General features: G+C 43.1%; 1 protein-coding gene across 1 annotated transcript in view; it reads left to right on the top strand.

The window, feature by feature from the left end:
* The window catches only part of HHAT (hedgehog acyltransferase), a 131,637-nt gene that overhangs the window by 13,359 nt on the left and 105,346 nt on the right, over positions 1-12,932 (top strand). Inside the window, exon 7 of the mRNA XM_034060709.1 lies at positions 983-1,133. Coding sequence (XP_033916600.1) covers positions 983-1,133 — 151 coding nt within the window. The remainder of the gene's footprint in view (positions 1-982; positions 1,134-12,932) is intronic.

Here is a 12,932-nt window from a genome sequence, read left to right as displayed (position 1 = left end):
GGGGTTTTTTTGCGCTTCCAAGTTAGAACAATTTTACTTCCCCTCCTTTGGGATTAGGTTTGAGTGATGTCAGCTGTCAGAGGAAAAAGCTCACCAGAATCAGTGGCACTTCAGGAGTGGGCTCTCCCCAGTTTCAAGAATGGTGTTGGCCTTTGCTTTATATGGATATTGTTTCTTGTGATTTATTGGTGAAATACCATTTTATTCAGCAGAAAACATTTAGAGTGTTAATATGAGTCATGGTTATTTATGTGCTCTATGATTGTTACTCTTCTGAGAGGAGTATCTGAGAATAGCTGGTGTGGTTTTCATCTCACACCTGTGCAAGATGCTGCATTTGGGGCCGTGCCCTGGGGTTGAGCTGTGAGCAGGCTAAAGCACCTTAAGGAGTCCTTTGTCCTGTGGTTTAAAACCTGGTGCATGCCTTGAGTATTACACCAAGTGGAGTTGCAGTCTCCTGTCCTTCAGCTGCAGCAGGAGGGGTCTTGTAGAGGTTGTTTTGAGGGACACAAATAATCTTGATGGTACGTGAGATGTGTGCGGGATAAGCTGCAAGGATAACCCTTGGTTATACCTGTGCAGGAGGAACAAGTGGAGCGTGGCTGGTTGATTTACAGAGATACCAACACAGGCACTGGGATAAATATTATGTTCTGATTTTTAGCTCAGCATAAGTCAGTATTTGTTTTTGATAGCAATTAATAACCACAGGCCAAAGAGCTTTGAAAGTGAAACTACAGATGCTTACTTACTCCTTCCTATCAGAATGATGGTACTGTTCTGTGTGTGATGAAAGTCCTAACTGTGTGTGCTTGTGTCCTACAGCTGTTGCAAAAGTAGGTATTGTATATCCCATCACCTCACGATGCTTGCTTTAGTGCTTTGAATATTGGCTGTTTGGAAATAAATCAGTCTTAACAAGCTTTAAAACTGTTTCAGAGTTTGGTTAAGGTATGATTTTGGTGTTCTTATGCTGTTTTAGGTGGCCTGGCTTTAGCTCAAGTGCTGTTTTTTTACGTGAAGTACCTGGTTCTGTACGGTGTTCCTGCCCTCCTCCTTCAAATGGATGGACTCAAACCCCCAGCTCTGCCTCGCTGTGTGAGCCTGATGCACAGTTTCACTACAATGTGGAGGTAAGTCATTACTGCTTGTCAGACAGCTTATTGCTGGTGTGAGTATTGCAGGCAGCGAGTAGGAACATGCCTGTGTGTTGTCATGGCCACATACATGCTGGTTTTCATGTCCTTGTGCTTTTTCCAGCTCACCCCCATGATTCATCTTTAGCACAATGAACTTCAGTTTGATGGTTACTTTCTTGCCACTGTGGAGGCTAGGGGAAAGCATTGCTTTCAGCATTTTCATCCTCTTAATGATCAGAACTACATAGCATCACTAACATAGCAATTATTTTTTGCAGGTACCTATTAAATGGTTCATTTTTTCAGTCTTGGTCTAAACTCCACATTTCAGCTAGTTACCCTTCCAGAGGAGGAAAAGAAATGCTTGGTTAATCACCCTATGAGGAAAGCTGTAGTTGTAACACTTCAGTATGCAGAGTCATGAAGCACAAAATGTCCTCAACACATTAAAAATACTATGAACAATAGTAATGCTTTCTAATATAGGATGAACTTCAGGATCCCTTTTGCTTTTAGAGGGTTTCAGCACAGTATTTCTCAAAAGAAAAGTACCAGTTTTGAATCTTAGGCTTGCTTTAAATCAGTGCTCACTGCAGTTGTTTCCCTGAGAACTGTCTCCCAGGTGGGTTCTGCTTGGCGTTTAGCCTGTGTGTAACAGTGGATTCAGTTGACTTCTCCCCTCCCTTGTTTTCCTCTGTCTCTAATTCTTTCAGTCTGTGGGATGCAGTGCCTCAGACTCCTAGAAACACTGCCTAAAATGATTTAGACTTGTCAGCTTTTTAGTGCTGAGACCTCTCTTGTGCTGTGTTGGATGCAGAGCCTCGCACAGTGGTGCTTCCCTGCTTGCTTTCTGACTGCTTTGCAGTATGAATAAAGCTTTTTCATTTTAGTCATAAAAGCAGCAGGCCTGCTATTATCAGAGCTTTATTGGATGAGATTTTAATTTTGCTTTCAGCTTGAAGCTAGTTGTAACAAGAAGGTTTTATAGTTTCTGTAGCTGGCAACTGTGGATATGTGGTATTCAAATGCAGCAGGAGCAGAGTGCAGAAACCAGATGAACAATTATTTGAGCTACTAACAAATGGGTTGGTCTAAATCCTCTTTCAGAGTTTGAACTGAACTTGTGACCTACAGAGTTAATATAGAAATGTTTGGTTTTTACCAGCCTCTCTCCTGAGAGCAGCATCTCTTGACCTGCTGGCCCTTGCAAGCAGAGCTGTAAACAGTGGTTGTTTCCTCCTCTCTGAGGAATCTGGGTCTTGCTCTGGAGGTGCCAAATGAAACTGCACTTCAGCACAAATAGTGCAGTTGTGTCAGGTAGTTGTAACGCCATCAAAATGTGCGCTGTGCCTGCAAGGACAGGTTGTGAAGCACAGTAAAAACATTGGGTTTTCGTTAAAAAATTATTCCTAACTCTAAAGAAAATTGAAACTTAGGATCTAAGGAGGGAGTTTGGGTCTGTTTTTTCCAGAAGGAAAAAATTCAGCTGCAGGTATTTACCATTTACCCAAGGATTCCATTCATATATGCATCTGGAATCCTTGTAGCCCCCTTCAGACACTGAAAGCTGCTCTGAGGTCTCCAGGCAGCTTCTCTTCTGCAGCCTGAACAGCCACAATGTTCTCAACCTGTCTCTATACAGGAGGTGCTGCAGCCCCTGAGCATCCTCGTGGCCTCCTCTGGACTGGCTCCAACAGCTCCATGTCCTTATGCTGAGGACACCAGCACTGGATTTGTTTATTTTGAAGGTTAAATCAGTTCATGTACAGCTGACTTAGTTTCTTGCTCTCAAAGCTGTGTGGATACTAGAATTTCCTGTGGCTGATAGTGAGTTAGGGGTCACTGTCTGTTATCTAAGTAATCTCACATAGCTTGCCCTCTGAATCCCTGAATCACAATGCCCTTATGCCTTCACAGTTAAACTCTTCGATCACTGCTACCGAGGGGCTTTGCAGTCTTGTTATGTGTTTTGATCTGTGATACAGGAATGTCAGTGTTAAAAGTGGGAATAGCCTTTGTTTCTAACCCGTATGACTGTCTGAACAGGACAGGAAGTGTGAAAATGATGGGTTTAGTATAAAAGCAAGCAAAAAGTGGTGAAAGTCAGTGGTTTGTGTTGTGACACTGTGAACTCTGCTTCCTTAAAGTGCTGAATCATTATTTTTGTAGTTTGAATATGTGGACTTTTAAGTGAATGATCCCAACTTTATCAGAGCGAGTCAGATTTAAATGTCAGTAACCCAGTGCTTAGTTTTAAGCTGGTAGGCTGAGGAGATTTGCATCAGGCTTTGTTTTCAGGTTAGCCTGGTAAAGCTTATTAAAGGCTCCTTAGGCCAGGTTGGGAATTCCACCCCAAGAGAGCGATGCAATGAGCCATGACATGGAGTGCACCACTGTTACCTGCTGGCTGGTGTTGGGGAGGCTGCTTGGAGGAGAGTGCTCGTGTGTGCTTGGTTGCTGATACCCTTCCTGCTCGTGTCTGCTTTAGGATACTATTAGGTTACTCTCAGAAACAGGGTATTATGCTAGCTAGGCTTTTGGAAGAACCAGTGTTGTGCTTTTTGTGTGGCAAAGTTATTAGTAATGCAGATTTTGAAGGAGAGAAGGTTGCCTGAAGAGACAGACAGCGTGAATATCATAATGTAAGGAAGGCAAATGCACTACTAAGGAGTTTTCCACCACCACCTGGTGCCCTTTGAGCATAACAACAAAGCTTTTGATCTGATACCTCCAGACCAGTGTCTATACTATAGACACTGTTTGTAATCGATCAGTACATGCTGAGATCATTCACTATGATGTAGATGGAAGACCTTTGATTCTGAAAGGTAAGGAAAGTTACCATAGTGTGTCTAAAATACCTCTAGAGCTGAAAAGCAAAGCAGGTAATGGGAAAAACAGAACAGGTACTCTGCCTGTGGTGGTGGTACTGAACAACAAGGCACATTGTGTCCGAACTTAAAAATAACAGGCTTTAATTAAAAAGGAGTTATCAGCTTTATAGTGGATTCTGCCTAATTTGCATTTTATTTAATCAAGATGGTCTCTTGAGTTGCAAGATCATCAATCTTACTTACTGTCTGAAGACAAATAGAGGAATTGAATGTATTACTGTGATTTCTTTTACCAGGATATCATTATCTTGCTAAATCTGCAGCTGCATATCAAGTAAATGCATGATAAATGTATTACTATTCAAAAGCTTGATGATAGCTGTGAAAAGGAGTTTCTGAGCTGCTGGTTTCCAGGGAGGGCAGCAGTTCAGTGCCACACCACCTTAGAGGGTTTAATGTCTGCTTTACCTTAATTCATGAGGAATTAAAACTTGGGTGTTGTCACTGGGGCTAAAAGCAAGGTAATGAATCATGTGAGAACAGTGTTGTTGGGGGCTTATAAGTGCTTCTAAAGACTTAGGCAAGGCTGATGTCTGGCATGCAGTTTATCAGGTGTGTGTGTAGGGAGCTAGAACTGCATAGTGCAGCTGGAAAAAGCTCTGCTCCTGCTGACACTTGTGAATTACTTCAATATGGATAAATATCCTGGTGTAAGAGTGAAGGTGTGGGAAGTACAGAAACCATTGCTAGCACCTAAATCCTCTGTCAGTGCTCATCTAAGTGACTTTGGCAGCGCATTCCACACAGAACCTTGTCAGTTCACGCATTAGGACAGCATTTAGCACAGTTGCTGTTCATGGCAGGGGAAACAAACTCATGCTTCCATTTTTAGGTGTCTGTACTGTTACTGAGTGTAGTGAGTGCTCTCCTGCAGAGGTGTTGCACACATTGATCGCATGTGTTTTGATGTGCTACGGGAGCAGCATGGTGTATGAAACTGGTTATGTCTGATCATAGATTGATAGGGAATGTGCAGGAGCACAACTTCCACCTTAACATTTGTACATTCCCAAGTATCTTATAGAATCCCAGACTGGTTTGGGTTGAAAGGACCTTAAAGCTCATCCAGTTCCAACCCCTGCCATGGGCAGGGACCCCTTCCACTGGAGCAGCTTGCTAAACCCGTGTGTGTTTCATATGGGTTAGCCTCAGCAAGGGTGGAGGCTCTTCAGGAAGCAGTCAAAAGTAGCATTTGAAAAGCAGATTTCCCAGGGATCAGAATTCCATCCAGAATAAAGCAAATGGAACAGAAGGAATGCTGGATAATAAGGAATGAGGCAATGATGGAGAAGATCTGCCTGTTTCCAGCTCCCCTAAGCTCTAGATTCCACCTCGTATTTAGCACCGCGGTTCTTGACCAGACCGGGATCTGACCTAAGTCAGCGCCGCCATTTTCTCACGTGTTGACGGGTGGACCGGGAGGGCTGCATGTTGTATGTACAGACACACTTTAAATGAGCACAGTTTAATTGTATCCATCCTGTTAAGTTTGTTAAGTTCTGGTGATGTAAAGAACTGGTGTGGGTTGTGTGGCCTGACAGAAACTGCTGTTTCAGATGGCGGAGAGAGGGGCGGCCATGAGGGGTGTGAGGGGACAGGAGGGGGCGGCCATGAGGGGAGCCGCCATGAGGGGAGCCGCCATGAGGGGAGAGGAGATGTGGCCGTGAGGGGAGAGAGGTGCAGTGATGAGGAAAAAGGATGGCCGACCATGAGATGTGAGTGGAGATCATGAGGGGAGGTGAGGGGCAGCCATGAGGAGCGAGGGGCAGTTGTGAGGGGAGGGCAGGGGCAGGTATAGGGGTGAGTGGTGGCCATGAGGGGAGCTCTTGAGGGGAGACGAGAGGCGGCCATGATGGGTAGCGGGCAATTGTGAGGGGAGAGCAGGGGCAGGTATAGGGGTGAGCGGTGGCCATGAGGATAGCTCTTGAGGGGAGATGAGGGGTGGCCATGAGGGGAAGGACCAGCAGCTATAGAGTGTGGGCCACTGTGGGTGGAAGATGAGGGGCAGCTGGGATTGGGGGTCATCAAGGGCAGCCATGAGGGGAGACCTTGAGGGGAGATGGGTTTGCCCTCAGTGCCATGGGTGGGCTTGGCAGTGCTGGGGTAATGGATGGACTTCATGATCTTAAAGGTCTTTTCCAACCCCGTTGGTTCTATGATTCTCTGATTTCTGGGTTACCTGCCTCGTTATTGCTAAAGTACTGCTTCTATTCTCTGAGAAAAGGGGTCTCGATACAAGGTCTCAGTGAATTGGTTCAAATTATGGATTAGAATTTTGCCTTGGGCCAGTCCCATTCCCGGCCATAACCGTGCCATAAAAATACAGTCTCATCTGCCTCTGGTCCTTCCTCATCCTCCTCCTTTTTGTCTACCTTCTCCATTGTTCCTGAAACCTTTCCCCCTCTGGAAACAGTTCCCTGTGTCTGTCTATCAGAAAGGACCATACAAAGCATTTTCCTTTCCTTTCAGGCTCGTTCCTAGGAAAAGACAAGTCTGATACTGATGTTATGTGTGAGTGTGAGCACAAGAGATCAGTGTGACCACACATAGTAACGTTAGCATGAGGAATAGCAGCACAACCTTACCCATCAGTTATTTCTGCCTTAAACACTCGGCACTATTTGCATCTAATTGTCTATTCTTAGTTTGTGGTCAGGCCTGGAACTGATTTTTAAATAAGGAAAATGGATTTTCTGATCTGTAGGGGAAAAAAGTAATTATTTAAGTTCATTGGCACCTGTGCTCCGTGTGGTCTCAGCCGAGTTTATCACGTATTTTGCTGCTTTGGGATTCTGATTCTTTTTCATTGGAATAAGTAATTTAGGGAGTTATTAAATACATCAAGATGAGTAAGCTGCTGAAAGGCTTTATGTTGTAAGGTATCCTTAAGGAAATTCCAGATCAGAAATAGCACTGGTGTCAGTGCTGATTTGGGAATCTCGCCTCCTTAAGTTCCCAGATAAGCCAAATTAACACAGTATGTCCAGCTGTAACCATGCAACTGCCAGGTCCAGGCAGGATGACATCCCTGCCTCTGGGCTCAGGAGAAAGGGCTTGTCCAAGTTCAGGTGGTTCTACTCTTAACTTGCTGTAGAAGGCTCTTGCTTTCTGTTTTAGTATTGTGGTGCTCTTTTGCTGTGGTGTTTCTGCTTTAGGTGATGGATGACCTGAAATTCGAGAGAGCAGGTTTTGTCTCTGAATTTCTCCTTCCTGTGAGTTTAGTTCCCTGATTATATGCTAGTAATAACAGCAAATTGCTGTCATGCAACCTGTCATTTGCAGGTGATTACAGGGGAAAAGTGAAGGATGCTAAATGATGGGTCATAAACTTCTTTCTATGGCAGCTATCCTCAGGCATCAGTTTAGTTACAAGTCCTCGAGAAATTAGCACATAGAAAGGAGCAGCAGGCAGTGAAAAGGAAATGAACATCTCCATTGCGGCGTGAAGGGATTGGGTGCAAAACCCCCCAGAGCCTGGTAGAGATTTGAATGGCACATCCGAATCTGTGGCTCAGACCTGCTGCTCACCCTGCTGTGGATGGGGTTGTAATGGTAGCAACAGTTATAGGAGGACCTTTATGGGGGTCCTGTGCCTGGAGACATGATGCTATGTGGGATCAGAGCAGGGATGCTGGGCCAAGCCTACCTGTGCAGTGAACAGAGAATCTCATTTTCAAGTGCTGTAAATGGTCTAGCATCAGCTTCAACAGGAGCAGGTATTCTGAAGTGATTTGTCTTGTATCTGTCCTATATAGTTCTAGATACTGTGTTTTTGAAAGCCTTCTACTCTGTGCCTCCGGTGGGACTTGCCCAGCAGCTGGAACTGAGAGACAAGGAAAGGAAGGAAGGACAGGTTTATGCATGTTTTCCTTTTCTCTGGAGACGGAGTGTCACTTCTGGTGTATTTTCAGCCTTCATATTGTCCAGTGTGTTTCAGACAGTGTATCGGGTAAAACAAAAATGTCTTTTAATGGTCTAGCTTCTCACTGGTTTTAATCTTAGAAAATGTTAATGCTGCAACACTTCTATTTAAAAATCAAAAGATCCAAAGGCACTTTTCCCCCACCCTATATTTGTAGGTGATGTCTTAAATCTAGAAAAAATCCCAATTCTAAAATGATAGCAGAATTAAATAGGAGCACATCCACAGTGTTGAAGTGGCCTGGTGCTCATGAATAAAGGGAAATAGTACTGAAATCTTAATAACAGAAGAAATCAACATTGCCAAAGCATGAAGAAGTGCAAATACATCAATGGCCATGAACCATGTTAAGCTTTCTCTTGTGAATTTTAGCTCCCTGAAGCTGTGAGATCTGACCTGTGTCCTGTCTGGACAAGGACATTGAATCAGGTCCTTAATCAGTAGTAAAAATAACATGCATAAGAACAGTTTTGTCAAGTAAAACGTGTGTTTCTACATATATTTGTGGATTATGTACTTTGAAAAACTGAAAAAATATTAGTTTTCATGCTTGAGAAGCTTGTTATATGGTCCTTGAAGATGCTGGGTGAGAGTCTAAAAAAGGAAAGGGATCTTTATTTCCATCTCTTAGTATGTAAGGACAAAGATTGAATTAAGACAGATCTTGCTCTATGTCCTTGCCATCTACAACCCTGTTTAAGTGTTACACTTGCTAGCCAGTGTGAGAATATTTAAGCTCCTTGCCCAAAAGCTTGGCATTTAATTGTGGAATTAGTGCATGGGTTTTTTTAGTGTTTCCAAGTTGAAAAATAACACTTTTCCTGATTTCCTTGTTAGATTTTTTCTTAACTATTGTGATGCTTAAAATTGAGCATTGATGTGTGGCACTTTATTTGTAGCTAACATGTCACCTGAATATATGACAGACACTGTAGTTCTGGACTGGTTAGGCATTTTCTCATTGATAGAGACAAAAGATTTAAGTGCTTTTGACATCAGCCGAATCAGTGTATGCTACAGTTCTTACCTACTGTACAACTCAATTTGTTGGTTAGATTAAAGCTTTAAAAGGCTCCTTAAATCTCTTCAGTACACTCTTTGGAGTATAAAAAGAGGCAATAATGAAGCACCCTAATCCTTCTTGGGTCTAAATTGCATAATTATTGGGAATTTATTTGTGTAGCAACTGCTTTGTTACCGTAATTCGCAATTGCTGGGCTTTCTTAACACACAATCTAAGCCTACCTAGTGCTGATCACCCATGAAGCCCATTCTTCACAGCGTTCGACATGAGCTCTGCACAGATAGAAACTGTAAGTGCTGCTCCCATTTGGCAAACAGCACTCTGCCTGCTTACAACCACTGTAGAAAATGAGTAATGGCTGTTAATAAACTCCCTTGTTCTGTTTGCAGTAGGGATAGGGATCTTAGAGTAATTGGGCCGTCATACTGCGTTGCAAGATTCTTACTCGAAGAAGACTGAAGGAGAGCTTACCCTATGGGAGTTTGTCACTAATGGGCATTAGGTTTTAGCAGCTCTCCATGAGCTACCACAGGCGTTTGAAGAATCGGGGAAGGTATAAAATTAAAGTAATTTTTCTTCTGAAGGGTTCTAGGAGAGATTAACAGACTGCAAATGAGATTTGCTCTGTCTTAAAAAGTGTCTGTTGAACTGTATCACCAAGATCCAGTGTGGTGGGTATGTGAGAAACAGAGTTAGTTTTGTCTTGAAGCCTCCTAAGTAGGCAGACCTGCGTCTGCTATTAACACTGGCAATGACTGATGCCTGCTTAAAAGTTCTGCTTGTCTCTCTGGCTGAGATTGTGGGGTAGGGGGGAGTGAATGCCTAGAGTCATTAAAACTCCCCTCAGGCTTTCTGATATAATACGAATTGTGTGTTTAAATTGAGACTGAAACCACAAAAGATACTGGAGCATGGATCCAGTTTGTAGGCTGGAAGCCACTAGCAGTATGTGAAGTCTTTTCATGTGGTCCACAGAAGGGCTTTCTCCTTGCAGCTATCTTACTGCAGACTATTTTTGCCATGCAGCTCTCCAGCCTGAGCTCCCAGCTAATAACTGAAACTCCAGAGATGAAGCTTTGGGACTTACTGATATTTTCTGCTTGGAGTTGAAGGTCTCTCTAACAAACCGTATGCCAGGGTTGGACTGTATCCTTCATGATGCAGGCTGTCCACAGTCAGTCCAGGTATTTCTGTTCCCACTGAAATCAGGGGTTTTGCCTGGGTCAGGATTTCATTGTGTATTTCCACCATTCTCATGAGTAAGAGAAGCCTTAGCTTCTGGAAAGACCAGAACAGAAATTCCATGATCTTTATCTAAGCAGGAAGTGTTAAAATTTGAGTATGTCCTTAAGCAAGTGTCAAAGAATATGATAGATCACTTCATGTGTATACAAGTTCTGCTTATTATTGCTGTAACAAGAAATGGCTTGTCAAAGACGTGATATAAAAGTATTTGACAGTTTCATATTTTTCTTTCAAATAACATAGATTTATGTTTTTTACTCTTAGCTGTATTTTTACCTTGAGATGATAGCAAGCTGCTACTATGAGTCTGCTGCTTGGCAGGTGCTTCAAACTTAAAACCAAATCTTGTAAACAAAGGACAGTCCATTAAAACCTGAGATCTAGGCTTAAGCAGGTTCTTAAGCTCTTGATGTTAAAAAGCCCATTGAATTCATTTAAACAGGATTTTTCTCACAGGGAAGAGCCAGAGTTTGCATCACTGTATGCTAAGAATGGAGATGTTTTTGGTTTTGCGTAGAAAACGATGGGATTTGTTACTGTTTATCTTGAAGGAATGCCAAAAGAGCTCCATATGTGTGTGTATATATATATGTATATATATATATATATATATTTGTTCCTGATTCCAACACCATGTCAGTGGGCAAACTGTAAAATCTGGATGTGGGTGGAATTCACCAAGGTTCTCACATGAATTTGGAAGGCTGAGGTGAAAAATGAGAGTTCCAAGAACAGGCTTGCATGTGGCAAGAGTCCCCAGCAAATGTTGCAATGTGACTTTCAAGGCTTGGTGTCCCGAAGTATGTTCCATAGCGTGAGTAACGGATAAATCCAGACAAGTTCCTGTGTTGGATTGGATCTCCCTTTTCATCATGCATTCTCCCGTCTTCATTTTAATATCTAACAGCACTAAACAGTCTGGGCTCTTTACATGAATGTTTTCAGTTTGCTTGCTGTATTCTACTGTAGAATATCTTCTGTGACAGTTTAATTGTTGGGTTTCTATTTTAAGTTGTGCGTCTGCTTTCTAAATAGTGTATCCTAGCGTGGTGGCAGTGATACTGTTGAAGAAGGGTGCTGATAGTCACTGAAGAGACAGTGAAGGTGTAGGTTTCAAGCAGACTTGCAGGAAGCAGGATGTCTGAATCAATGGAAGCTATAAACTATCAACACTGTCTTCTAAAAATATGGCTGGCTTTCTCAGTTCTTTAATCATGAAGATGATAATGAATCAATTGGTAGCAGTCACTACTTGAAAAATACTGTACTCGGTGTAGGCATGGCCCTCTATGGGATTTGCTTTAGCAAGTTTTATGGTTCATTGAGACATTAAATAATAGCACTTAGAAAACCTGCATATAGATGTTGCTATCTGCTTTCCCTGTAGTAATCTTATTCTTCAGACAAGACACTAAAGCACGTTTTACATTTATGGTGCACACTTGTGATTACTTGTGATTTGGAAGCTTTCATCTTTGAGGGATTACCAGCCAGGGAGGCTGCCACAGGCAGGATGGGGAGAAAGATGAGTGGATATAGTAGGATCCATAAAAGTAGTATAGAACCCTGAGATGCTGGGGTGTCTGCCAGGGGAATTCTCTTGTGTAGACAGGCTTTTGGGCACCTCGCTGTGAGACATTGCTTTAGAGAGAGGGACAAGGAAGCAAGTGAGGAGTGCTGTGTCAGTGAAAGCAGCTGTCATTCAATAACCTCTCAGTCTCCATTGCAGAATGTTCTGGTGTGGGAGAGACTCTCAGTCCGGCAGCTCACCGGCAAAATGCCAGATTGATTTGCAGAGACTGCTAATGAAAGTGCTGGTCTTGCAGTGTTAAATAGGACGGGCTACTCTGAGGATGTGTGAATGGATTAGGATTTCTAATGTCAAGTTTAGCCACATTTGTAAAAACGAGGCCCAAGAGCCATTGTTGGAGTATTGCAGCAACTACAATGTTTCTTTTAAGAGACAGTGGATCCCCACAGGGTAGAGACTAGTGAAGCTGCAATAAATAACCTACTAGTTGGATTCCATCACCACAATAAACGCAGGTAGCCTAACTGATTTGAAGAGATTTAAGTGCAATTAGGCTATTGTTTGCTCCAGTGAAGTGTGAGGTAGTGCTGCTGCTTGAACTGGTTTTCCTGTAATGTATAAATTACACCTTTCCTTTCTACGTTCAGAAGTATTTATGTTGTAGCAGCAACATGACTGTTCTGAAGGTGTCTGGAATATTTCTGTCCACAATGCAGTGTGTTCTCTGGGCACACTATATCACATTTACATGTCTCCATCTAGGTTACTGGTTTTAAGCTCTTTACAAACGGCAATCTATCTACCTAGATCTGTGCCACTGAAGGTAGTGCCCAAAGTTAGAACCATGCCATGAGCTGCTTTTCAGAACGGTCATGAACAGCCCCAGTGTTCTCAGCCTGTCTTCATACAGGAGGTTCTCCAGCCCCTGATCATCCTCATGGCCTCCTCTAGACCACGGCTCCAACAGCTCCGTGTCCTTATGCTAGGGACACCAGAACTGTACACAGTGCTCTTTTATGGAAAGCACAGCTTTGTGGAAAGCAGGACCATAAGCAGTCCATCAGATAATGCATGCTTATACAGAGTGTGGACCAGTGTGGATATTTGGTTGGTGATACTCATGAAATAAGAGTCTGTCTCTGGATATCAGTCTGTAGCTCTAGTGGGGGGTACCCTG

Source organism: Melopsittacus undulatus, chromosome 3 (assembly GCF_012275295.1).
Source record: "Melopsittacus undulatus isolate bMelUnd1 chromosome 3, bMelUnd1.mat.Z, whole genome shotgun sequence".
Taxonomy (NCBI): domain Eukaryota; kingdom Metazoa; phylum Chordata; class Aves; order Psittaciformes; family Psittaculidae; genus Melopsittacus; species Melopsittacus undulatus.
This window is presented reverse-complemented; position numbering and strand designations above follow the sequence as displayed.